The sequence below is a fragment of the Hyperoodon ampullatus genome, assembly GCF_949752795.1.
Source record: "Hyperoodon ampullatus genome assembly, chromosome: 8".
In the NCBI taxonomy this organism is placed as follows: domain Eukaryota; kingdom Metazoa; phylum Chordata; class Mammalia; order Artiodactyla; family Ziphiidae; genus Hyperoodon; species Hyperoodon ampullatus.
In genome coordinates this window covers 7,950,144-7,975,407 of record NC_136921.1, presented here as the reverse complement: position 1 = coordinate 7,975,407, position 25,264 = coordinate 7,950,144, and the positions used below count along the sequence as shown (strand labels likewise).

At 46.7% G+C, this 25,264-nt stretch overlaps 1 protein-coding gene across 1 annotated transcript in view; it reads left to right on the top strand.

Annotated features, from left to right (window-relative positions):
* DIS3L2 (DIS3 like 3'-5' exoribonuclease 2) overlaps positions 1-25,264 on the top strand; it is a 377,502-nt gene that overhangs the window by 280,685 nt on the left and 71,553 nt on the right. The window contains exon 13 of the mRNA XM_079710102.1: positions 18,981-19,214. Within this exon, the coding sequence (XP_079566228.1) occupies positions 18,981-19,214 (234 nt within the window). The remainder of the gene's footprint in view (positions 1-18,980; positions 19,215-25,264) is intronic.

Sequence of the window (25,264 nt, the reverse complement as noted above, 5' to 3'; positions counted from 1 at the left end):
CACTTTAAAAAAGAAACATTCAGAAGGGGGGAAAAGGAGCTCTTTTTTAATTAAATTAACAGCATGAAATTGAAAACATGATAGAAGAAATGAAGAAGACTCAAGGTTCAGATTGGAAGATAAAGTTGAAGAATTGTCCCAGAATATGATAGAAAAGACAGAAAAGTACAGGACCAGTCCAAGACATCCATCTGTTCAATGAATATTCCAGAAATAGGGAACAGAAAAAGAGGGAGAAGAAATGATCAACAGAATCATTCAGGGAAGTGCCCCATTACTGCAGGATGTGACTTTCCAGACAGAAAGAGCCTGCTGCCCAGCACAGTAATGGAGACGCACCATCTCCAAGCCACATTGTCATAAAATTTCAGAACACAGAGGACAAAGAAAAGATCCTATAGGCTTCTAAGAAGGAAAGAGAGTCACATACAGGAGATCCAAACTCAAAATAACTTAAGGCTTTTCTGTTGTAACCCTAGAGACTAGATGACAGTGAAGCAAAGCTCTCTAATTTCTGAAAGACTGTGACTTCCATGGTAAAATGCTGTACCCAGCTAAGCCATCAATAAAATGTGAGAGCAGGAAAGGACATTTTCAGACATGCAAGGTCTCAAAAAAAATGTACATCTCATATACCCTTTCTCAGGAAGCTACCAGAAGATGTACTTCACCAAAAAGAAAGAGTAAATCAGGAAGGAGGAAGACGTGGGTTTCAGGAAACAAATAAACTAGTACAGTAAAGAAGTGAAAGAATCACCTAGATTGCAAGTCACCAAACTTTTCCTGTAAAGGACCAGTTAGTAAATATTTTTGGTTTTATAGGCCATTTGGTCTATTACAGCTACTCAACTCCGCCATTGTAGCACGAAAGAAGACAATACATAAATAATGAGAATGCTGTGTCCCACTAAAACTTTACTTAAAAACAAGTGGCAGGCTGGATTTGGCCCACAGACCATAATTTTTTGACACCTGACCTAGACGATGGTGAAGAAAGTTCCCAGGGTACCAGCTCTACGCAGATGCAGAAGATGGGGGTTCAGATTGGAGCAAGTCAGAAGGTGACCATCTCTGCAAGCCAGGAAGAGAGCGCTCACCAGATATTGAGTTGGCTGGCATCTTGATCTTGAACTTCTCAGCCTCCAGAACTGTGAGAAATAAATTGTTTAAGCCACTCAATCTGTGGTATTTTGTTATGGCAGCCCTAGCAGACTAATACAATATCAACTGAACTTTTTTACTGGATTACATTAAAATCTATTGGTCTGTTTCACACTTTGAATGGATCTTTTACCCATGCATGATTTTTTATCATGTATTTAGAAATTTAAGTCATTTAGAAAATATTGGCTTATTAGTCTGATTTTCTTAATGTGGACACATTTCATTATATGATATTAAAAAATCATATTTATTAATATCACTACAGACCCTAGACAAGTCTTTAAGTATTACAGAACGTGTATCATGTGTCAGATACAACGTTTTCAAAATTCTGATTTTTGTAAAAGCTCGAATTTTATCATTGGCAATAAATAACGTTAGTTGTTTTTCTTGAAGTGCCAGATAACTGTCGTGCGTCACTTGTTCCTCCAAGTAACAATGATGTTCCGTAAAAAAGTCAGTCAGTTCAGCTCACAACTCAAAGTTAAATGCTTTTCCTCAAGACAGCCACTGTACTTTGACATGCTGCATAAGTGAAAAAGACAAGTACTCAAGGGTTGAGCCATAATAAAAGTATTAACTTTTACCACTTCATCAAGAACATTCTTAAGTGAACTAGGTTTATTCTTTCCTGCGAGTGTGAGCTGGTGACGAGACCCTGACCACTGCCACCACTTGTTGCCATTGCCTGATTCATGCCAAGGTATTAACAGTTTTCCCCACCAGTGCTTCTGTACCATCCGTATAAATGTCAACACATGGAAAAGGGCAAATAATGACTACTAGTGTTATTACGAAAATAGTTTTGACCTCATGGATCCCTGAATGGATCCCCACAAGTCCACAGACCATACTTTGAGAAGCACTGCTTTAGAAAATTGATGGAAAACTTGAGGTGGATTAATGTACAGAGTATACAGAAAAACCAACCAAATTAAAACAAGATAGTTGTTAGTTTCGGTGAAAATAAAAAGTTGTGTAGGAAAGAAAAGAATGCTTAGTATTTACATAGTTCTAATAGTTAAATCTCATAGTTATGATATAACTTTACTGGGAGGATTGAGGGCCTGGAATGGTTATCTGGGTTTGGTTGGGGGGAGGGAGTGTATGTGGAAAGAAAAGTAAATTCTCTTCTTCTATAGTGAAAAGTTTGTGAATAATGCGTAAAACTGAAAACTCAAGTAGTAATCAAGCAGATTATATAGAAGTATGAAAAAGTTAACAGGGCTTCCCTCGTGGTGCAGTGGTTAAGAATGCACCTGCCAATGCAGGGGACACGGGTTTGAGCCCTGGTCCGGGAAGATCCCACATGCCACGGAGCAGCTAAGCCCGTGCGCCACAACTACTAAGCCTGCGTTCTAGAGCCCGCGAGCCACAGCTACTGAGCCTGTGTGCCACAGCTGCCAAAGGCCACGAGCCTAGAGCCCGTGCTTCACAGCAAGAGAAGCCACCGCAGTGAGAAGCCTGCGCACCGCAGCGTAGAGTAGCCCCCGCTCGCGGCAACTAGAGAAAGCCCATGCACCGCAGTGAAGACCCAACGCAGCCAAAAATAAAAACATAAATTAAATAAATAAAATTTTTAAAAAAAGAAAGTAAATAACAAAATAATCTGCTGAGAGGTGAAAGTGGCTACCCTTGGGGAGGGGCGGGGGAGGGAGAGGGACGGAGGGCTGCTGTTCTTCATAATGAGCCTTTAAAATTACATCACTGTTGGGCTTCCCTGGTGGCGCAGTGGTTGGGAGTCCGCTTGCCGATGCAGGGGACATGGGTTCGTGCCCCGGTCCGGGAAGATCCCACATGCCGTGGAGTGGCTGGGCCCGTGGGCTGTGGCCGCTGGGCCTGCGCGTCCGGAGCCTGTGCTTCGCAACGGGAGAGGCCACAGCTGAGAGGCTCGCGTACCACACAAAAAAAAACAAAAACAAAACAACAACAACAACAAAAAGAACTACATCACTGTTTGAACTATCGATACTTCAATTTTTATTTTTTTATTTATTTTTTTTTTTTTTACTTCAATTTTTAAATTTTTATTTTGAAAAATTTCAAACATACATGCAAGTAAAGAAAATAACACAATAAATCCACCATCCCTATCTCCTAGATTTAACTACTGTCAACATTTATTCTTTGCTAAAGTATTTTAAAGCAAGCCACAGGCATCATGTCATTTCAGGCTTACATATTTTGATATGTGGCTCTAAAAAATTTGGACGTTTTCTTACATAACCACAATGCCATCAGACACCTTACAATTAATAGTAATGCCTTGGTGTCATCTAAAACCCAGTCCATAATTACATTTCCCAGATTGTCTCCAATCGATTTGTCCAAAGTGGAATCAAAACAAGTTACCAACATTACATTTGGTTTTTGTGACTCCTAAATATCTGATAGTCAGTTCCTTTTTAAGAGTCAAGAAGCAAACATATCTGAAATACAAAGAAGGAATTGTGAAGACAGTATGCCAGCAGTCATATTTTGGTGGGGGTGGGAACATCTATGGGGGAAAAAAATGAATGGAAAAAGACCAGAAGGAAATAAAATAGAATGCCCATAGTGGTTGTGTTTGGGTAGTAAGACTACGAGTAACTTTTTCTACTTTTTTGTATTTTCTAGTGTTTTTTGAAAACATGTATTACTTTCATATTTTTATAAATGCTTATTTTTGCAAAAGTTTAACTAAATAGAAAATAAAAGCCCATAGAGGAAAACTAACTTGAGTCAACAGAAAAGAACTCTGAATCCGAATTAAGCCTGCCAGGGCCAGACCCAAGGAATAAAAAGCTGCCTGATCTAATGAGCTTCCAAAATACGAGGGTCATAAAAGAAGCACTCGGAAGAGGCAGACTCTGAAAACTCAGCTGGTCTCTGGGGGACTTCTTTTGGAGGCAGTGTCTAGTGACCAAGCCTTCTGGCAGCAGGGGGCTGGAGAGCAGGTGTGAAGAAGGCACAGGGTCCAGGAGGGGATACTGGGCCTCTATCAAACCAAGCCAAAGAGGCAGCGTGAGCATTTAGACTTCAGACAGTCGTGGAGCAAGACCCACTAACCACACTCCTTGTACTGTGGTCATTCAGACATCCTACCCAGAACAAGAGGCCACACGGTGGGTGGACCTGGTTGGTTAGTCCTGGGTGTAGTGACAGATGAGTATCTCTTACTTACAGTCAAGATGCATGAAATGAGAGTTCAGATTCCAGACTCATGTCCAAGGGGTGGTGCTTGTTCAAGACACTGGCAAGGAAAGCCTGAGTTGGTGGGGAGGGGTGGGAAAAGGGGAGGGTCAGGGGGCCAGAGAAGGCAGTAAGGAGGGAGGTGGCCCTGCACCAAGAAACCAATAAACAAGGAGGAGGGCAGCCAAAGCCTGAGGCTGGGTTTGTATGTAGTGGTGGCTTCTCGTGATACAAGGTCTTGGACTTAGAAGGAGCCAGAGAAGGGCCAGCAGCGTTGAGCCACTACTACTGCAGCATGGCTGCCAGTCTCACCTGGACTTGAAGTGGAGAAAATTTTTGTTTTTTTTTTCCTTTGTCTGCTGGAATGTCTTGACTTTCTGGAGCAGGCATGGTCAGCTATAGAAAGCCTATTCCAACTTTTTTTAAACACCCAGTAGATTTTTTTTTAAGTATGCACTAGGAAGCCTTGGTCATATATACTTTCATGAAGCCAGTACCCAGGTTTTTAGAAGAGTAACTCTGAAAGATCCATTTGGGGCATATTTCTCACATATTGGTGGTGAGAGCATTGTTCTCTGATCTAGATAATTGTGATTATATATTTTCGTAAGAGAAAACAAACCCAACTAAACCTGGTGCTTAGTAAGATCCAAGTCTGGTACCATGAAATCCACTTTGACCATGTCAGGCCAGTGACTCATTATCCCTGACTACCTCCAGCACATGTGTCTCAGTTGGCACTAAGGCCCTGCAAAACAGAGACCACGTCCACGTGCTCCACTCATCGGAGGCATCTGAATTTGAAGTCTCCTTTGGAAACAACACCAATCTTACACTTTAAAGAAGGTCATAAACAATGAATCTGACTTGATAACTAAGTCCTTAAGTCTTAGAACCATAAAATCTCAGGGTCAAAGGTCAGAATCATAAAGGAAGAGTCTCATAATTACAGTAGCAGTCCACAGCTTGTGTCTCCCACAGCGCACCTGCCCTGTGCTGTCTGGCTCAGTTAGAATGCAGGAGTGTACTCCAGAGGTGCCCATTTCAGCCTCAATCAGTGGCAAACTCCTTTCGGCCATTTACACAGCCCAAAAGCCATGGGGTCATTATTGACTCTGGTCTTCCTCTCACCCCTCACGTCCAGGCCAGCAGTAAGTCACCTCAGCTTTGCCTCCGATACCTCCAGAATCTGCCCCCTTCCTTACCACTCCCAGCACTGACACCTGCATCCAGGCTGCCATCCCCCACCTGGACTGCAGGGGCCTCCTAACTGTTCTCTGAGCTTCTGCTCCTGCCCCGCTTCATCGTCTCCCTACACAGCAGTAAGAGTGATTCTTCTAAATCAGAAATTAGGTCTCGTCTCTTTCTCCTTTTTAATAGCTTGTCAGTCTCTCATTCAGAATAAAATCTAAGAAATCTTTAAAGTGCGATTTTTTTTTCCTGTTCTTTTCTCTCTGTCTTCTCTGCTAGAAATGCATGGATTACAGAGAGTTCCTAGGACTAGGGTCTCTTCTCATTTCCTGGAGCATCTTTACCCACATGGGAAAAGCAGCTTTTACTACGTGGCTGAGCTCTCCACTATGTAGCAGCTCCGAAGCCCAGCTTCCATGACCTGACCTCAGAGGAGGTCAGACTTCCCTAACTGCCATCCTAGAAAACCCTGCAAGTCTCTGCCCATTCCTTGTAGCTCAGGAAAAGTCTTTCTAGTCCCTGCCTAACACCCCATTTTGAACATTGGACATTGTAGGAGAACTGTGGTATGTGTTAGTTCAGGCTGTCTTTCTTCAGCTGGATCTTCAGTGCTGCTTAGGAATCCTTTTATTTATTGCGAATGCAGTTGTTTCAAACCTGTATTCTTGCTTCCAGCTTCCAACTTTGCCTTCCAGTCCTCTTTCCCTCAAGACCCGCCATTCCCCCAGGTAACTTTCAATTTTCCTTCTTGGAAAGCAGAGAGACCAGCCAGCTGGGTCTGCTACAGTCCCCCCTTCAGAGACTCATCGTTTCCCCTGTCTTGATGCAGTAAAACACGCTCCTGTTGCAACCTGAGGTTACGCCCTATGTTCTCCAGGTCTTTTAATGGCATCGGCATCCTCTGAACCACCCAGGCTCTCAGTCTCTAGCCTGCCACGTCCCAGCAGTTTTAAGTGATAGCAGCTCTACCTTTGCAAAGTGTCTCTCATCAATCCTCTCTTCACTGTCACCACAGTCGCTGTCCCCACCCAAGTACTTGCCATCCTCCCCTGGATGGGAGAGACTGTTCATGGCCTCTTCATTCTGTTTCCCCAGTTGGTGGTAGGTGACTTTCCAGAAGCTGAATCTGGTCCTATTACTCAATATCCTCTTACAGCATGACAGTGGGACAGTGGGTTATGATTGTCTACAAAAGCCTAATCTCCAGAGGACGGCAAGCAAAGACCTCCACCAACCCCTCCCCGACCCCTCACCATCTGCCGCGCATCCTTTAGCTCCCTCAGCCTCTGCTGTCGCCACTGTAGGGTTCGTTTGGCCTAATACGGAATTGCTCCACTTCTGAGGCTTCGCATATGCTTTTCCCACTTCCTGGAATGTCCTTCCCCGCGTCCCTACTAATATGAATCCTACTTATCCTTGAGACTCGGCTAAAATGCCACTTCTTCTATGAAACTTAGTCCTTCATTCATTCACTTAGTAAATATTCATTGAATGTTTGCTCTGTTCAGACACTATACAAGGTATTGAAGATACAGGAATTAAATATGCACTAAAACAGAAACAATAGTTAATTCCTGATGGTGGATTTATAGATTTTTTTTCTTCTCCTTTTCCCACCTATATTTTTTTAAAAGTTTTCTGCGATGAATGGATATTGTCATTGTAGTAAAAGTAAGAATTATTTTGAGATTTTTTTCTGTTTTTGTTTGTTTGTTTTCATAAACAGGAGAGAGATACTGGAGTGTTTTTATAGGCTGCATGGGAGGGCGGATAGGAGATGTTGAAGACGAGGAAGGAAGGAACAGACTTTTGGAACCGGTTCACGAAGGAAGTGGGAAGTTGAGGACCCAAACCCCAGGTGGGAGATTAGCTCTCACCAGGAGGATGAGGACCACAGACTCTCCCAGCCTGGAGAGAGTACAGCATGGGGTCCCTGCTGAAATCTGGGAAGGGGGCAGGGTGGCCTTTCTGAGAAAATGCTCAGATGGGAGGAACCCTGCCCTCCCTGTCAGAACCCATTTTCCCATCTCCCACCCCTACAGCACCTGTTGTCTGCACTTCAGCACCATATGTGCACAGATCTGTTGTCTAACTGGATCTTAACATCCTTGTAGCAGAGCCCATTTTTAATTAAAAAAAATTTTTTTTAATTTTTGGCTGCGTTGGGTCTTCGTTGCTGCGCGTGGGCTTCCTCTAGTTGCGGCGAGCGGGGGCCACTCTTCTTTGCGGTGCACGGGCTTCTCATTGCAGTGGCTTCTCTTGTTGCGGAGCACGGGCTCTAGGCGTGTGGGCTTCAGGAGTTGTGGCACGTGGGCTCAGTAGTTGTGGCGCGCGGGGTTTGGGGAGGAAGGCTTAGTAGTTGTGGCGCACAGGCTTAGTTGCTCTGCGGCATGTGGGATCTTCCCGGACCAGGGCTCAAACCCGTGCCCCCTGCATTGGCAGGCGGGTTCTTAACCACTGCACCACCAGGGAAGCCCACAGTCTTAATTTTTTTAATCTCCTCCCTCCCCTCCCCCACAGCACAGTGTCATGTACCCCCAAAATGCTCAAAAATGACTTCATAAAATGAATCGCACATCCGTTTTCACAGTTCTGTTTGTTTAGCCTGCTGTATTAGCATGGTGTTCCCTTGGTAAGGCGTTTATATCGCAGCAGCCATCTCAGCACCCCTGAGCTATATCCTGGGATCGAGCAAGGCCTCGCACAGCTCCCGCCAGGAAAGGCACGCTGCCTGCTTCTGCGAGGTGGGCCGTCCACAGAGTGTCTCCCCCTCTGCCTTCCCTGCTCACCCTGCCGCTGCCACACCAGCCGCCACCTACGGAAATGCTATGAAACTTGAAAAATCAAACAGTGTACTCCTCCAGGGTCATCTTGGTGTCTGCAGCAAACCCACAGAGCCGAGGTGCATGTGTAGGACGTGTGACTGGGGGCTGCAGCTCATGGTAAAGAAACACAGTGCTGGGCTTTGTGTTTCATCCTCGTACATTGCAGCGGAAATCTTGCCAGGGCAGCTCCTGGTGAGAGACAATAGCTTCAAAGGCTGACTCCGAAAATAATAGAAAAGTTCCGAGAATATTCATCTTTAGTCCTTAACGGGGCAGAATTGTTTTATTTCAGGACTGTAGAGACAGCCTGGGACCAGAGGAGCCTTTGGAAGAACTCCCCTGTGTACTTTGTGTCCTGGTTTGCTAGTGAAGGTACCGGGCAATTTGAGGCTTATGTAAGGTCACTTCAAAGTAACAGCAGACTAAATCCTGAGCGCAGATTTTGCTGTGAATCCTTGAGATTAAAATAAGAATATTTTCAAGAAATACAAAACAAAACAAGACATTTATCATTTTTAAGACTGTCATGCAAAGAGCTAAAAATGATTTTTAATCTCCTTTTCTCCTGCATTTTGATGTTACTAATCGTGGATTTGATTTAACTGTAAGGACTCGGGCTCTGAGGTTAATAAACAACGTAACACGTTGCTGTGCTGCATGTCTTTAAAAGAAGGATGGGGGCTTCCCTGGTGGCGCAGTGGTTGAGAGTCCGCCTGCCGATGCAGGGGACGCGGGTTCGTGCCCCGGTCCGGGAGGATCCCACATGCCGCGGAGCGGCTGGGCCCGTGAGCCATGGCCGCTGAGCCTGCGCGTCCGGAGCCTGTGCTCCGCAACGGGAGAGGCCACAACAGTGAGAGGCCCGCGTACCGAAAAAAAAAGACAAAAAAGGATGGACCTCTTTTTTTGAGAGATGGCTTAGGTTGGTCTTTTTGAAAGGCTGGAGCTGAATTAACCTCACAGGCTTTAGAAGTCTGTGATTTTGTGTTTCCTGGGTCAGTCTGAACGCAATCCTGAGAAGCTTCCTCCATTGCTCTCTACGCTTTCCTGCCTTTCCTCCCTCTCCTCCTCCTCCAGCTTCCTTCCCACAGCCCTTAGGCCTCCCAGCCAGTCCACCACCTTTAAAGCTTCCTCCCGCCCCTCCCCACCCCCTCGCAGCTGTCTGCAGTAAAGGGAACACTGTTCAAAGACCGCTCAGGCGTGGACCCTCATCCTCTGTCACAGGAATGGAATTCTTGTCTCCTAACCACTTACCAGCCTTCAGGCTTTTCAGCCATTTCCTAGGTTTGCAAGGCAGACACTTGAGGAAGTCTCCTTGTTTCCTTCCTCTTAGGCTTAGAAGTGTAGACAGCTACCTCCAGGGCAAGATGGTGTGGGGAGCAAATTTGTCACCCCAAAATGCCTCTTTGACATGCGGATTATTTTGAGCTGAAAACAGTCAAGACCTAAAAGATTCAGGAAGAAACTTTCACTTTACCCTAACTGTTTAAAGAACGTAGGTAGAGGACCTGTTTCCCGAAGGGAAGGAGTTGTCACCATAGATAACTATAGGATGAACTTGGTATGGTAGACAGGGAGGAACCTCACAAAATCTGTTTTGTTAAAATTCTCCTCTGTGTCCCATTGTCTCTGCCAGGCCCGGCAAACATTTGTTTACCAAACATTTGCTTTTCCATCTTCATGTGAATTTCCTTCCTCTGCTTCTAAATCCTAAACTACCCCCAACATCCTCTTTTGTCTTTAGTTGAAGATGGTATTATAAGGTGAGGTTTCAGCCATTTTAGTGGGTTACTCAGCTTCCTTGAGTCTCTTCCATGTATACCATGTTATTTATCAAACTTTTGTTTGATTTTCTCCTATTAATCTGTCTCATGACAGTGTAATTCTTGGACCAGCCAGAAGAACCTAGGAGGGTAGAGGAAAATTTCCTCTTCTCTGACAATAGGAATGGGCCTGATTATAGTCTGAGGGACAACAGACTAGGCTGGTGGCAAGTCACCTGAAACAGTAGAAGAGAACACAGTTGACTCTATACAAATAAATCCTCCAGAAGATTCTAGCACATAAATAAACTGCCTTATAACTAAAACTGGCAAACACATGGCCCTCTGCTGCCCGTGCTCCCTCCTCAGCTTCCGTTGGCATTGGTCACTAATCGGCCTGTTACCTGAAAACTGGGTTCACCTGTTGGTGGGTGTTGAGCCAAAAGACACAACCAAGCCAAAGAGCGAGAGAGAAGGAAGGATTTATTACTGGCAGCAAGTAGGGAGAACACCGAGGATCTTTCCCAAAGCGGTGTCTCGCCGAGGAGCAAAATTGGGGAATTTTTAAGCTAAGGATGCATGCATACTCCTGAAGAGGCTTCAGCAAAGGAGGGTGGAGGGTTCAGCACAGGAATGGGGCAGAGGTTGACGGAGTCCAGGTTGTAGTTGATTGAAATCACGAGGACCAGAAAAAGTCAGCATCATCTTTCGTAGGTTCCAGTTAACCTGATAGATGAGCACTCAGGGGGGGTTTGGATTTTGCACAACAGCTCGGAAATGTGCTTGAGGCTAATCTTTACCGTTGAAACAGAACAAGGAGTCTTTATAACTGACATTATCTCCGATATGGTTAAGTTAGCTCCCTGGCCTGGTAACAGTGGTTTGTTTTTACCTTCTTTCATTCCCTTAAATTCAGCGACTGAGACCTATTCTTCTGCAAGGGCAAGCATTGTGGCCAGGCTCAGATCACAAAATGACTGAGGCCTTAGATGGTTTCTCTTATTTAAGAAAGTTACGTCTGGTTCTCTTACTCCGGGGACCCCCTATCCTATCTGCTTACACAGCCCCCCCTTGAGATATTTCACTCTTCTTTCTTGAGGGGTACAGGGCTGAGAGTGGGCGTTGTAGTCTCCCTAGTTAGAGGAGTGAAACTCTCGTTGCTAGAGCTAGAGAAGTTTTGGGGTCCGCCGGAGTAGTGTCTGCACCTCTCGCTTGCATAGCGTTATTCTAGCAGGTGTACGAGAGGCACAGCAGGAGAGACAGTTAACAGCAATTTTGCGACATCATTAGCAGAGACTTGATCCAAGAGCCTCCTGAACCAAACCATTTTCCCTAAACTGGGAAGAGCATCATTCAGAGAAGAGATTTAATTTTTTTTCATATGAGTCATGAGGTGAGTCACATTAGAAGGCTCATCAGGTATAAAAACCAGCATTCAGAGCTTCCCTGGTGGCGCAGTGGTTGAGAGTCCACCTGCCGATGCGGGGGACACGGGTTCGTGCCCCGGTCCAGGAAGATCCCACTGGTCCGGGAAGATCCCACATGCCGTGGAGCGGCTGGGCCCGTGAGCCATGGCCGCTGAGCCTGCGCATCCAGAGCCTGTGCTCCGCAACGGGAGAGGCCGCAGCAGTGAGAGGCCCGCGTACAGCAAAAAAAAAAAAAACAGCATTCAGCATGTCTTACAGCATAAGTTTCTCCCTGAGCAGCTGTTAAAATATCAAGGGCCACGCAGTTCTGTAGGACCGCTTTTTTCATCATAGAAACTTCAGAGTGATATTAGTCATAAGTAGCTATACTCTGTGACAGTTTCACTAGAGAATTTCCTTTAGTTTTGTTGCACGTAAGCTAGTTAAGCTAGTTAAGAGTCTTTGATAAGGCTGCTAGGAATCTAAGAGTTTTCAGTTTTTAGAGGAATCAGGTAGAGAGAAAAGAAAAATGTCCCAATCCTACCCACAAAGGTATAATTTACCAAGTTGTTGTAGGTTATAATTAGCTTAAGGGGAAAGGTTTCCTTGTATCTGGAAAACACAGATTAAAAGCCAGCAATATTTCTTTGGGAAAGATCCCCAGTATTCTCCTTACTTGCTGCAAGTAATAAACCCTTCCTTCCCCCGCTCTTTGGCTTGGTTGTGTCTTTTGGCTTGACACCCACCAAGAGGCGAACCCAGTTTTCGGGTAACAGGCCCAGTCCGGCCACGGTAGGAGAGGACACAGCTAGGTCTAAATGAAGTGTGTTGCTGACAGTGCTTCCATCTTGTTACTTACTCTTTGATCCTACCATGGTGCTCCCTGTTCTTCTTTAAGAAGTGACCTATGCTTCGCTCTTTCACCGTAGGCCTGGTGCAAGGAGCAGGCCCAGCAGAGGAGACCCCTGCTCGCTCCTCCCCGCCGCTGCCTCTGCTCCCTGCATGACGGCACCAGCACCTTCCCATCGCAGACATGTTGCCATCAGCCTCTCCGAGCTGTCTTCGAGCCCTGCCTCTTTCTGCCCAGTTCCTTTTCAGACACATTCCTCTTGGTACCTTTGCCTTTTTTCACCACTGGGCCTCCCCACCCTGGGGTGGTTGCCTCGTGTCCACAGCTAAGAAGGGCAGAAATCCGTGCGCCCCGACCCTGGCCACCTCCACAGCCTGGTTTTGGTCCAGACAGGAAGATGTTTCTTTCTTCCTATTACTTTTTCCATTTGTTTGTTTGTGTGTGTGTTTATTGAATTATAGTTGATTTACAATGTTGTGTTAGTTTCTGGTGTACAGCAAAGTGGTTCAGCTGTATATATATATATGTGTGTATATATATATACATATAGCTGAAAAACAATATATATATATTCTTTTTCATCACAGGTTATTATAAGATATTGAAGATAGTTCCCTGTGCTATACAGTAGGACTTGTTATTTATCTATTTTGTATATAGCAGCGTGTATCTGCTAATCCCAAACTCCTAATTTATCCCTCCCCGCTTTCCCCTTTGGTAACCACAAGTTTGTTTTCTATGTCTGTGAGTCTGTTTCTGCTTTGTAAATAAGTTCATTTTCCTCATATGTTTTTTGGAACCAAATATTTTACGTACAGAAGCCCAGAGCTGTTACAGAAGTGATTTTGCATCTAATTACTTAAAATTACAAATTAACCCGATTAGCAGTTTTTTGAACCAAATATTTCTTAATGAGACACTGACATGTTTTTTAGAAGATAAATTTTTAAATACATTTGAATGGAAATTAGCTGTTTTCAAAGGATATGGTTTTCTCACAACTTTGGATCTATAAAATATAGAAAGTTGGTATTATTTTGTTTACTTCACTATCTATTTCGTAACCTTCGGCTGAAATATAATAAAAATAACACTAGGTTTTGAGTCTGAGCTGATCCTGGCTGTCCCTTAGGAGTTTGTGTGACTTTTCACAAATCCCCAACCTTTTCTCTCAGCGTAAAATGGGCTGAATAATGCACTCCTCTCAGATGTGTTGGAGAGATTTTAAAGGGTCGTAGGTATGAGAGCTCTGCCACCGAGCAGGGCCAGGTGCTTTGCCGTGTTGAGCCACTTCCTGTCCTACCTGGTACCGGAAAGTAGGTCTTGAGGTAGACAGTATTTGCTCCTTTCTAACCAGGTTTTTTTCCAGCCAGATGCCTTCCGTCGGTATTGGCAACATATTTAATCTGATGTTCCACATAAGAGCATCCTAGAGTATATGCAGGAAACTTGCTGCCTGCAGAAAGGGAGTGACCCAAGTCCTGTGATTAAATGAAGGGAAGAGGAAGGACATGATTCTTGTTTGAAGGGTTCTGTTTATGAAGCTCCTCGTGGCTTTTTTACTTTTTCCATGAAAAACTCTTTGTCCTTTTGTCTTCTGCCACTGGCCCTGGTTACGAACGGGGCGTTGATGTGAATCCAGTTTCCAAATTGGAAATTAATGAGGTGTTCCATCCAGAGAGGCCTTCCTCCTGTACTGTAAGGCACGCTGCCCCCGGAAACCAACACCCCCCCGCCTGGCCCCGTTTGGGTCTCTGCCTTCCTGTTGCCCTTCTCTGGGTAAGGCTGCGATGGGCATCCTTGCTGCCTCCCCGCAGTGTGGTTTCTTAGCCTAAGAATTTTTTTAGTCCGTGTGTCAGGTATGATTCCCAGAATCACTGGATTGTTTTGAAGCAGGATAGGTTCTGCTGCCCGACTGTCACTGGGCCAGGAAGTTCTTGTTGGCGCTTCAGAGCTTCCACTTCAGCCCTTTGTTTGTTCAAAAAGAAGGTACAGGGCTTCCCTGGTGGCACAGTGGTTAAGAATCTGCCTGCCAATGCAGGGGACACGGGTTTGAGTCCTGGTCCGGGAGGATCCCACATGCCGCAGAGCAACTGGGCCCGTGTGCCACAACTACTGAGCCTGCGCTCTAGAGCCCACGAGCCACAACTACTGAGCCCGCATGCCACAACTACTGAAGCCTGCGCACCCTAGAGCCCATGCTCCGCAGCGAGAGAGGCTACCACAATGAGAGGCCTGCGCACTGCAACGAAGAGTGGACCCCGCTCGCCTTGACTAGAAAAAGTCCACACACAGCAACAAAGACCCAACACTGCCAAAAATAAATTAATTAATTTAAAAAAAAAAGAAGGTATAGGTTTTCTGGAATGCAGGCATTAAGGGAGGGGAGGCTCAAGTAAGGTGAAAGAGCTGTGGGAAGCTTCTCATCAGCGCGGAGTCTCAGATCTGCTGGTGTTCGTGGGTCCTGTTATTGGCTGATAAGGAAACAAGCTGAAGGAGGAGAGGTGCCCGTTAGGAAAAAAAAGGAGCTCAAACTGACTGAGACAGTGCAGCCATTTTGTATTGCTAGCAAGTTTTGATGAGGAGTGCGAGACTTCTGATTTTGTCAAGTTACAGTTAATACATTTTAAGAACCCCTCAGGATGAAAAGTGGCCCCTGGTCAGGGCTCAGCCCTATAAATGAGGGTTGAGGGGCTTCCCTGGTGGCACAGTGGTTGAGAGTCCGCCTGCCGATGCAGGGAACACGGGTTCGTGCCCCGGTCCGGGAAGATCCCACATGCCGCAGAGCGGCTGGGCCCGTGAGCCATGGCTGCTGAGGCTGCGCGTCCGGAGCCTGTGCTCCGCAACAGGAGAGGCCACAACAGTGAGAGGCCTGCGTAATGCAAAAGAAAAAAAAATAATAAATGAGGGTTCAGAGGGACAACAAAGCTGTTTAGAGCCCGGATCCGTGGACTTCAGGGTGGCAGGGTGTCTAGGAACCTCCTGGAACTTACTGCAAAATTTTGTTTGTAAATAGTTCGGGGAGAGGGCCTGGCTGGAGCTTTCACTAGCTTTTTAAAGCAGTTCTTGACCCACCAGTTTGCATGAAAATGGATGCCCAGTCAGGGTGGTCCGAGTCTCCCTGCCCTGTGTGCGGTGGTTACCCTGTGTGAGTGTGCAGGGCTTACCTGTGTCTTCTAGGAAAAGGGGACACAGACCCCAAGAGGCCAGATATCCTATGAGCCGGATGCCTGAGGGAGTGTGTGAAAAAGGAGTGGAATCGAACCGAAAGGAACATTTTCCCAAGCTAAAGATGTGGACACACAGAAGGAGGAGGATTGACTGACTGGGATTGGAATGAAATGGAGAAAAGGAAACAAGCTGAATCTCCGGGGGGAAGACTTTGCGACCACAAGAATGAATAGGTCGTGGCCCTGTCATCCTAGCAGAGGTTGGAGCAGCTCCATTAGTAGGGGGTTTTCAGGAAGTGTAGGTGTGATGGAAGGACAAGCGTGGGCTGACCTTGAAAGGGGCTCTTCTGGAGACCTGCACACACCACTTCCCCACAGGACTGTTGGGCAGTCCCTAGAATTGCCTCTGCAATTTCTCTTGCATTCAACACACACAGACACCTCCTGAGAGCCAAATTCAGGACCCGCTTGCCACAGCAGAAGAGTCATGAGCACAGTATTTGAATTGCTTGAGATAGGAGTAGTTCTTGGAATAATCCAGAAAGTATAGTTTGAGGGTTTTTTTTTAAAGAAAGAAAGTCTGATATTACAGATTCAAGACTCTTCATAATAAGGCTCTTTGCACTGAACTAAAGAAAAATGTGAGTGGTTGCTACCGTTCTCTTCCTGTGCTCCATGGCTGCCATTTCAAGAGTACTGGTTCTTCCTTCTGTGGAAGGAGAGGGTATCAGAGGGGTCTCTCTAGCCATCCAGGGTAGGAGCTGTGTCCCCTAGAGGTTTTGTGGTGTGGACAGCTGTGGGCTGGGCTCTCCCGTTCCCCACTGGAAACACCTATGGACCTTCAGATGGTCTTTTTCAGGAAGTCTTGTCTCTGAAGTTGTGGCCACAGTGGTTTAGTTGATGAAAAGGGTGTTTGCAAGCCCAGGGAGAAAGTTTCTGCGGCCGATTGGAGTTCCCTCCCTTCTCCCAAGCCCCCTCTGCCCCTCAGCACGTCTGGCTTTTCCCTTCTCCACTGTCTTCATGCCCTTGAACCCCGCCCAGCCCCCTTCACTCTTTGTCCTACACTTTTCCAGAGATCGGGGCCATCCCCTGTGAGTGCTCTCACCTTCCCTCTTCTTCCCCTCCAGATCTCCTCCCCCTCACCTCCCCTTTTCTTCCTGCCCTCTCCAGGCCACTTTTCCTCTCTCCTGGATGGGTCGCCTTGGCACGACTTGGCACTGCTCCCTTTGCTGTCTCGCATCCTCAGTCTTCCTTTTGTACTGGCTTCTTCCCCTGCCTGCAAACACGCACAGTCCTCTGTCCTGCCTGCTCAACAGCATCCCTGTCCTACCGTCCTTCTGGAAACGGTCACCCACACTCATTGCATTGCCTCTACTGCTGGACATCCACCTATCCTTTTTTTTTTTTTAATACTTTTATTTATTTATTGGCTGTGTTGGGTTTCCATTGCTGCGAGTGGGCTTTCTCTAGTTGTGCCGAGCAGGGGCTACTCTTCGTTGCGGTGCGCAGGCTTCTCATCGCAGTGGCTTCTCTTGCTGTGGAGCACGGGCTCTAGGCACATGGGCTTCAGTAGCTGTGGCTCGCGGGCTCTAGAGCGCAGGCTCAGTAGTCATGGCACACAAGCTTAGTTGCTCCACGGCATGTGGGATCTTCCCGGACCAGGGCTCAAACCCGTGTCCCCTGCATTGGCAGCAGATTCCCAACCACCGTGCCACCAGGGAAGTCCCTCACCCATCCTTAATCCAGAACTTCCCAAACTTTCTCCCATCATAACACACACAGAAGATGTTGCTGTTTGCGTGGCATGTGGCGTGTGTGCGCCAGGCTGAGGGAAGGCAGGGCTCTGGTTGCCCTGAGGACGAGAAGAAGCACTGTGGCAGCATCCCTGTAATCCATTCCCAGCACATGCCTGAGATCTTTGCAATGCGACCCTGTCCCCCGCCCCGCCCCGTACTTTTCCCCCTAAAATAGCCTTCCTAAAGACCACCGGTAACCAAATGCTAAATGCAAAGACCTTTTCTTTGTTTTCATCTTCGTTGACATCCAAGTGGCATTTGACATAACACTAGTGGTTGAGCGCTCAGACTCTGGGGTGGGCCTGCCTGCGTTCAGTTCCTGGCTTTGCCCTTCTCTAGTGGTATGACCTTGGGCAGCTTATTTAATGTGTCTCTGACTTACTTTCCTCATTTGCAGAATGAGGATAATAAAATACCTACCTCCTAGGGTTGCTGTGTGAGTTAAATAGTTGCCATACGGAAAGTGTGTAAGCGGTGCCTCTCTCGTCAGAAGTGCCGTGAGTGTCTGCTGTAGCTTTTGAGTACCCCTTCTCTGAGGCCCTTTCTCCTGCTTTTCCTAATATTGGATGCTCCTGATCTTTCTCCTCCTCTTTGAACTCCCTTGTTTTTTGTTTGTTTCCAGCTTCTCTTTTGGCTCCCCAAAATGCAGGAGGGCGTAGAGAATGCAGCCTCGACTCTCCTACTTACCCTCTTCCCTTCTTGGGCCCTCCGGTCGATGATGCCAGCTCCCACCTTCAGCCCAGTCATTGCCCCAGGCCCCGACTGCCTGCTGCAGATCGCCCTCTGGATCTCCTCCCTACACCTCAGACCCAGGAGTCCCCAAAATATTTGAAAGTTTTCTTTTTGTTTTAAAAGTAATAGATGTTCATTATAGAGAATACAGACACATTGAAAGGATTAAGCATCTTTAATCCCACCACTCAGCAAGCACCACTGCTGAAAGGTTCTCAAGCTGGGCTGCGTTTCCCCCAGGGAACATTTAGCAATGTCTGGAGACATTTTTGGTTTTCATCTCAGGGTTTGGGGGAGGTGCTACCGGCATTTAGTGGGTAGAGTCCAAGGATGCCACTGAGCGTTTTACAGAGAACAAGAGAGAATTAGCCCAGTAGCGCCAGGGCTGAGAAACCCTGTTCTGGACCTTTGTCCCTACATAAATGCTCCAAATAGAGCAAACTGGAATTGGTTTTCTCTCTACCTCCGTCCTGCTTTGCACCTGTGTTCTCTGTTTCTGTCCGTGGCCGCACCTTCTCCTTCAGCCCCCATCAGGTCCAGTAAGATTCCCCACCTGTCACATCTTCGGCGTCCACCCCTTCTTCTCCCTTCCAGTTTGGCATTGATGGCCACTCTCCCAACTCATGAGAAAGCCTCCAGCAGGCCCTTCGCCTCAAGCCTCCTGCTCGGCCTCGCCTGTGCCTCCCGTGTGCTTGGAGGCCGCTCGTCGACTTCCACCGCCTGCAAAGTCCATGCCCTGAGCCCCCTAAGGGCAGTAGCTCCCCATCTGACTGCTCTTTGTACCCCGCCAGAACCAAATGGCGCTCTGAGCACAAAGCCGGCGCTCAGTGAGCCTGTAGAATCTGTACGAGTGAATGGTTGCGTGAAAGAAAAAGCTGAAAAATATTCTCCCTCACAATCTGTCCATCTTTGCAGATCCTCAGTGAATGGTTTGGCCAGACTATCATCCGCTCCTGCACCAAACTGAGCTATGAACATGCACAGAGCATGATTGAAGGCCCGACTAGGAAGATCCCCGAGAAGGAGCTGCCCCCTGTCTACCCGGAGCACACGAGCGAGGAAGTGCACCGGGCTGTTTTGAACCTCCACGGAATTGCAAAGGAATTACGTCAGCAGCGGTTTGTGGACGGCGCACTTCGTTTGGATCAGGTCAGTCGCTTCTTTTTTTTCAACAACCAGCAGATTTGACTTCGGCCAGAACCCAGCGTGTGTGAGGTTTCGCGTGGCAGTCCTGGGCTGCCCCCTCCTCCTTTCCTCGATCACTGCGCTGAAATAGTGTCCTCTGAGGCAGGCAGGAACCACCCCCCACCTGCCCTGCCAACTCCACAGGCACCCAGGGCCTAATGACATGAGCCAAGGCGAGAGGGTGGTGTCCATCTGGGTGGCTCCGTGACCAAAACTTCCGTCTGGTCTTCCCGGTGAGGCTGGATCCAGTACTTGATCCTCACCCAGCTTCCATCTCACATTCCTCTTATGGGAGTTGGGAACAGGAAACATGGAAGTGTAGCAAGCAGTTGACCAATATCTGATTGTTAGGCTTTAAAACAAAAGTGTTGCTTCTTATCCCTTGTCTTCCAAAAAGATTTATATGTTTACAAATATCTGGATTAATATCTGAAAAAGCAGAGAACTGAGGAGACTGTAGAACGTTGGCTGTTGAAGAAAGCGATGGCCCGGAATAGTATCGATTGCTCTTGAGTATCACAGGCGTGCTGACAGCCCTCTGGGACCCAGGCAGCTGCCACTCAGACCTGGTCGACTTCCACGTCTGAGAGTTGGTAACTCTTAAGATCCAGCAATTCCTTCCTCGTTACTTGCCAGTACGTTACAGAGTAGAGCCTTTGTTCCATATTGTGCAGCCTTTTTCTTCTCATTTATATTTCTTACCCAAGCCCCAGAGAACTCGCTCTCCTCCCCTGGTCTCTGTACGCTGTGGGAAGTCTCTGGGAGTTTGGAAAATGAATTGGGCCACAGGATTGGCTGAGGGAGCCGTTCGTCAGACCATTGGCAGAGCGCAGCCTCGCAGAGACTTCTTTCTCTGAGCCTTTCAGCTTGGAGAGATCTCAAAGTAGAGTAGTTTATCAGAAATTACGATGAATTATGAGTAGTTTATCACTAGTTTATCAGCCTTGTTTTAAAGCTTTCTAATTGAAGATTTCATTGCATCCTACTTTTTGTGATAAACGTACACAAATGCTTCTCAGAAGGCATGGCAAACAGTTGCTGCCCTGGGCGTACGAATAAGTTAGCGGCTCTTGGGACAAATGGATCATCGGTTCTGCCTGTGCTTGGGGGAGTCAAGACGTCTTCTGGAACCCTCATGCCCCTCCTTCCCTTGCCTGGGCTCAGGTAGCCTGAGCAGACCTGCCTGCTCGAGAATGCCACTTGGGAGACTGTAGGCAGAGTGGCTGCTGAAGGAGACGGCAGAGCCAGTGGAAGAGGCGTCACGGGCATGGAAGAGGACGGAGGATCTCCTTTCCTTCCTTTAGTGAGATCGTGCTTTGGGGTGTGAACCTCATTCTCACTCACCAGCGGCTGCCTGGTTGTAAATCCAAGCACGCTTCTCAGTGTTTGCTTCCTGGACTTCTGTTCTGCATTTGGCCCTTTGAAGCTCACCTCCTGGTTCTCTGCTTCTCTACATACATCTCTAGTCATGTCCTGCTGGTCCCTTTGCAGGAGCCTCTTCCTCTGCTCACCCCTTTACGGTTGGCATTCCCTGGGGTCTACCCCACCCTCTTTTTCTCTATCCACACTCCCTCCCTGAATGAACTCCTGTGTTCTGATGATTTTAATTACCAGTTAGATGCTGACGACACCAAAGTTAGTTTCTCCAGCCCTGCCCTTCTTCCCAGGCCCTACACAAGCCTCTCCACCTGCGTCCCCGGACTCCTCACCCGGCCGCCCCATGGTCCTCTCAGCCAGCGCTCGCCGCCCCTTCTGCCCGACGCAGTGACCAGTGCCCACGGTGTGCTACATGCGCTGGCTGTGCTCCCTTCCACCAGAGGAGTTGTGTGTATCAAGGGTCAGCCCTCTTTATTCCCATCCTGGCTATGCCAGTAGTACATGTTGTTGTAATTATGCAGTTTAACTGAATATTAGGTAAACTGATCAGGTAAGAACATTTTTAAAAGCTGGTGTTTCTGTGAAAACTAAGTTAAATTGTTTGGAAACACTTGATGAAGAAGAATCTCGAAAAGTTCTGCTGTTTGGGTGTGACAACTATAGAAGAGTGGGGGAAAAGATCATAAAATTCCGGAGGAATTCTGTACTGAGATTGCTTTGCAGGTGTCTAAGCTCTCACTCTCTTTTAACGAAACAAAAGCTATAAATTATACATGATGAATTATGATTAGTTTATCAGAAAAAAGGATGTAGAAATCCAATTAGCATACCTTTTCAAAAAGCTTTACATTTTTTCTAAAAGTGAATGAATGTAGATTTATATAAATTAAGTAAAACAAATGTTTAGTTATGTATGTATCTCGTCTGTATGATTCCCCTCTTTAGCCAGCTTCTGGAAAAACTAACCCACCACTGCTTCAGGCACATCAAATGAGAGGGTTCTGTTATACCATTTTAGAAACCTTTCCCCATCAGATTGTTATAAAATTGGATTGAATTAAATATGTTAAATACGCTAAACACTGTAAAAGACTATCAGCAATCTCAACTCGCATTAGGAGGGGTGTGGTAGTCAGGGTAGAAGAATGATCACAGGGCTTCCCTGGTGGCGCAGTGGTTGAGAGTCTGCCTGCCGATTCAGGGGACACAGGTTCGTGCCCCGGTCTGGGAAGATCCCACATGCCGCGGAGCGGCTGGGCCCGTGAGCCATGGCCGCTGAGCCTGCGCGTCCAGAGCTGGTGCTCCGCAACGGGAGAGGCCACAACAGTGAGAGGCCCGTGTACCGCAAAAAAAAAAAAAAAGAGAATGATCACAGTTTCAGATTGATACTAATCTGTTGGCATGTCTTAGAGTCAGAATTTTATTGCTGAAAATAACTTTTTAATTAATTTTTATTGGAGTGTAGTTGATTTACAGTGTTTTCTTTCTGCTGTACAGCAAAGTGAATCAGTTATACATATGCATATATCCACTCTTAGATTCTTTTCCCATATAGGTCATTACAGAGTATTGAGTAGAGTTCCCTGTGCTATACAGTAGGTCCTTATTAGTTATCTATTTTATAATATATAGTAGTGTGTATATGTCAATCCCAATGAAAATAACTTTAGATACCTGTATTTCATCAGCCCTCTCAATTTATAGATTAGAAGCTGAAGTCCCCAAAGGTTAGATGAGTTGCTTATATGCAAGAAACCCAGATAGCCCACTCTTTGTTCGCTTTTCCTCCATTTACACCATGCTGACTCAAGAGAGAAAAGTTTTCCTTCAAAGTGAGAAAAAAAGCCCTTCAAGTCCTAATTAGGTTCCAGTTAATTAAGGTTTGAAAATAATGGAATTGCATCCTTGGAGCTGATTCCTTGGTTCCCCAGAAAACAAGTGTGTGGACCACAGCTTTAGAAGAAGGAGCACATCAATCTCCTGTAGCAAGGGACACTGGCAAGATCCATTATAAATCCGCTAAATGGCCCCATTCAGCAGTCCCTGCGTTTGTTCTCCTGTGCCTACCGCCTGCATTTGCCCTCACGAAAATCCATTTCTCCTCAGTGCTTTTGGCATAGCCTGCTGTTTGGAGTTGCTTTCTGATGCTTTGTTTGCCCCAGTTCACTGTGTCCGCATTTTTGGTGGCAGTCCCCAAAAAAATACGTCCTCCTACACTGACCTCAATTAGAGAGGGTCTCTGAGAGGCCTCCGTGAGAGGGGACAACATCTGTGTCGCGCTGTACGCCCTTGAATGCAGAATAAACCTGCTAAGCCAGCAGTTTTGCCTTTCCAAGAAATCAGTTTACTGTGATGATCTCCAGAATGAGTGAGGTGGAGGACACCAGCGTGGGGCCTGTTTGTCAGGTCGAGGACAGGCTGGTTTGGAGGTCACAGTAACCACAGAAACACAGAGCAACTCGATCACTGGGTGATTGCAGGCAACAGCTTAGGCCGGAGCTGCCTGGCCCATGTCTGAGATAGTGCACCCTCAGGCCGCAGGGCCACCTGAGCTGGCTCCGGTCCCCTGGGACCACCTGCCTGCAGTCCTGTGTGCTTACCCAGTGTATGCTCAAATATTAGCAAGTTCTCTATGTACTGTGGTGTGAAACAGACTGCGAAGCACTGCCTTCGAGGTTGGTTTGACTACTCCGAGTATCTTTTTTACCTAGAGGGCGAACCTAGTTCTAAGTGGTCCTAGCTCAGTGAAATGATGCTCCTTTGTTTCACTGCCCCGAAAGTCAGTGCAGGTGCCAAGTGCATTCTATGTGCTTTTTGATTGGATGAGTTGAATAATATCCCTTGTTTTCTGCTGCCATGTTAAATCTAGAATTGAACGCAGATGCTTGTGTTATTTTATTGATTTATAACAGTCACTCCTGTTTCTTAAAAGGAGACTCCCATAAAGGGAGTCCCAAACTTTTTTGTGTTTGTAGTAAAAGTAATCATAATGGCTTATAATGATATGCAAATCTTGAGCTTTGGGGAAGGGGAACTGTGAGAGGCCTCCACCCCCTGCTCTGGTTCGGGGGAGTGCGCAAGCTCCCTGGCACTTCTGTTTGTGCACACCTGGTAGCCCGCTCCCACCTAGGGAGCCTGACTGTGACATGATAGGATGACAAGGCTTCGGCTCCTTTTGGAGTTCTGTGCCTGGGCCGTTGCCTTCAGAAAGGATAGCAAGGGAGGATAGTGGGGTGCTAAGTAGAGCCCCCAAACAAAAACTTCTTGGGAATATTGACTGTTTTCAGGAAACTACACCTACAGCTTTCTGGCGCTTTCTCTCCAGCCCGACCTTGCTCAGTCAGGTGGTAGCGCTTAGAGGCCACTCTGTGTGAGGGCCTCTGGAGAAACAAGCATGACTGCGGGAAACTGTGCCACTTCTGGGGTCCCCAGCAGGTGGTCAGGGGATGTAAATGACTCCTGCTGAGCCGTTGACTTTCTGAATTTAGAGAAAGTTATAGTGAAGAAAATCGGATGTTTCCATCAAACTAAAGGAGCCTTTACTAAATTCTCAGCTTCATCTTATATGATTCCCACCTGGCACAGTTCTGAAGCCCAAACTTCAGGCAGTTTCTTTGAGTGGACTTGATCGTTAAGGTAAACTTATTGGTGGAAACAATTTTTAGATACCTTGGGACCCAAGCTGCTGTGGAATGCTATTATGGATGACCTTGGCCTAGCGCAGCCTTTTAAGTAAGTGTTCGGCAGACTTTCTGCAAAGGGCCAGATAGCAAATATTTTAGGCTTTGTAGGCCATCTGGTCTCTGTCTCAACTACTCAACCCTGCTGTTGTAGTGTGAAAGCAGCCAGGGACAGACAAACAAATGAGTGTGGCTGTGTTCCAGTACAACTTTAAGGACACTGAAATGTGAATTTCATATAATTTTCATGTCACAAAATAGTATTCTTCCTCTGATTATTTGTGAATCATTTAAAAATATAAAAACCGTTCCTAGCTCGTGAGCCATACAGAACGTAGGTGGTGGGCCACGTTTGACCTGTGGTGCATAGTATGCTGACCCCTGCTTAAATGAAATCCAACTCTCTTACCCAGTCAGCTTTTGGCAGTCCTTCACCACTGCAATGGGGAGTTGGGCTGGTAATAGAGAACACTTGCTCTGAGTTACCTCTCGGGATAGTTTCATGCAATTAAGTAAATTATTCCTTTGATTAGTATCATGCTTAGCAGGTCCATTTGGAGGCTAGAAGTAAAGGAATGAATCCGCGGAGCATCAGTTCCCTTACCCTATTCACAGTCAGGTAGCTCTAATTAGTCTGAAGCAAAAAGAGCAGTGGTTCTTGATTTCCCACCTCTGCAAGCTCAGCAGCCTCTTCACAGTCAGATCTCATCCCATCCGCCCCGCCTTCCTGAGCCCACCTGCAGAGACGCTGGCTCCGCCATCTGGTAGGATGCCGAAGGTGGGAAGACAGCCATTGCAAAACTTGACTCACAGAAAGCTGTATGGCGATTCTCCCCCCGACCCCCCCACCCCTGCTGCTGTATGTAGCAACGTGTTTTGTTGGATCATGCATTTAAAAATATAGTTAAGTATGTTTCTGTTCCTTCTCTACAATACAGTTATTTTTAAGAAATGAGC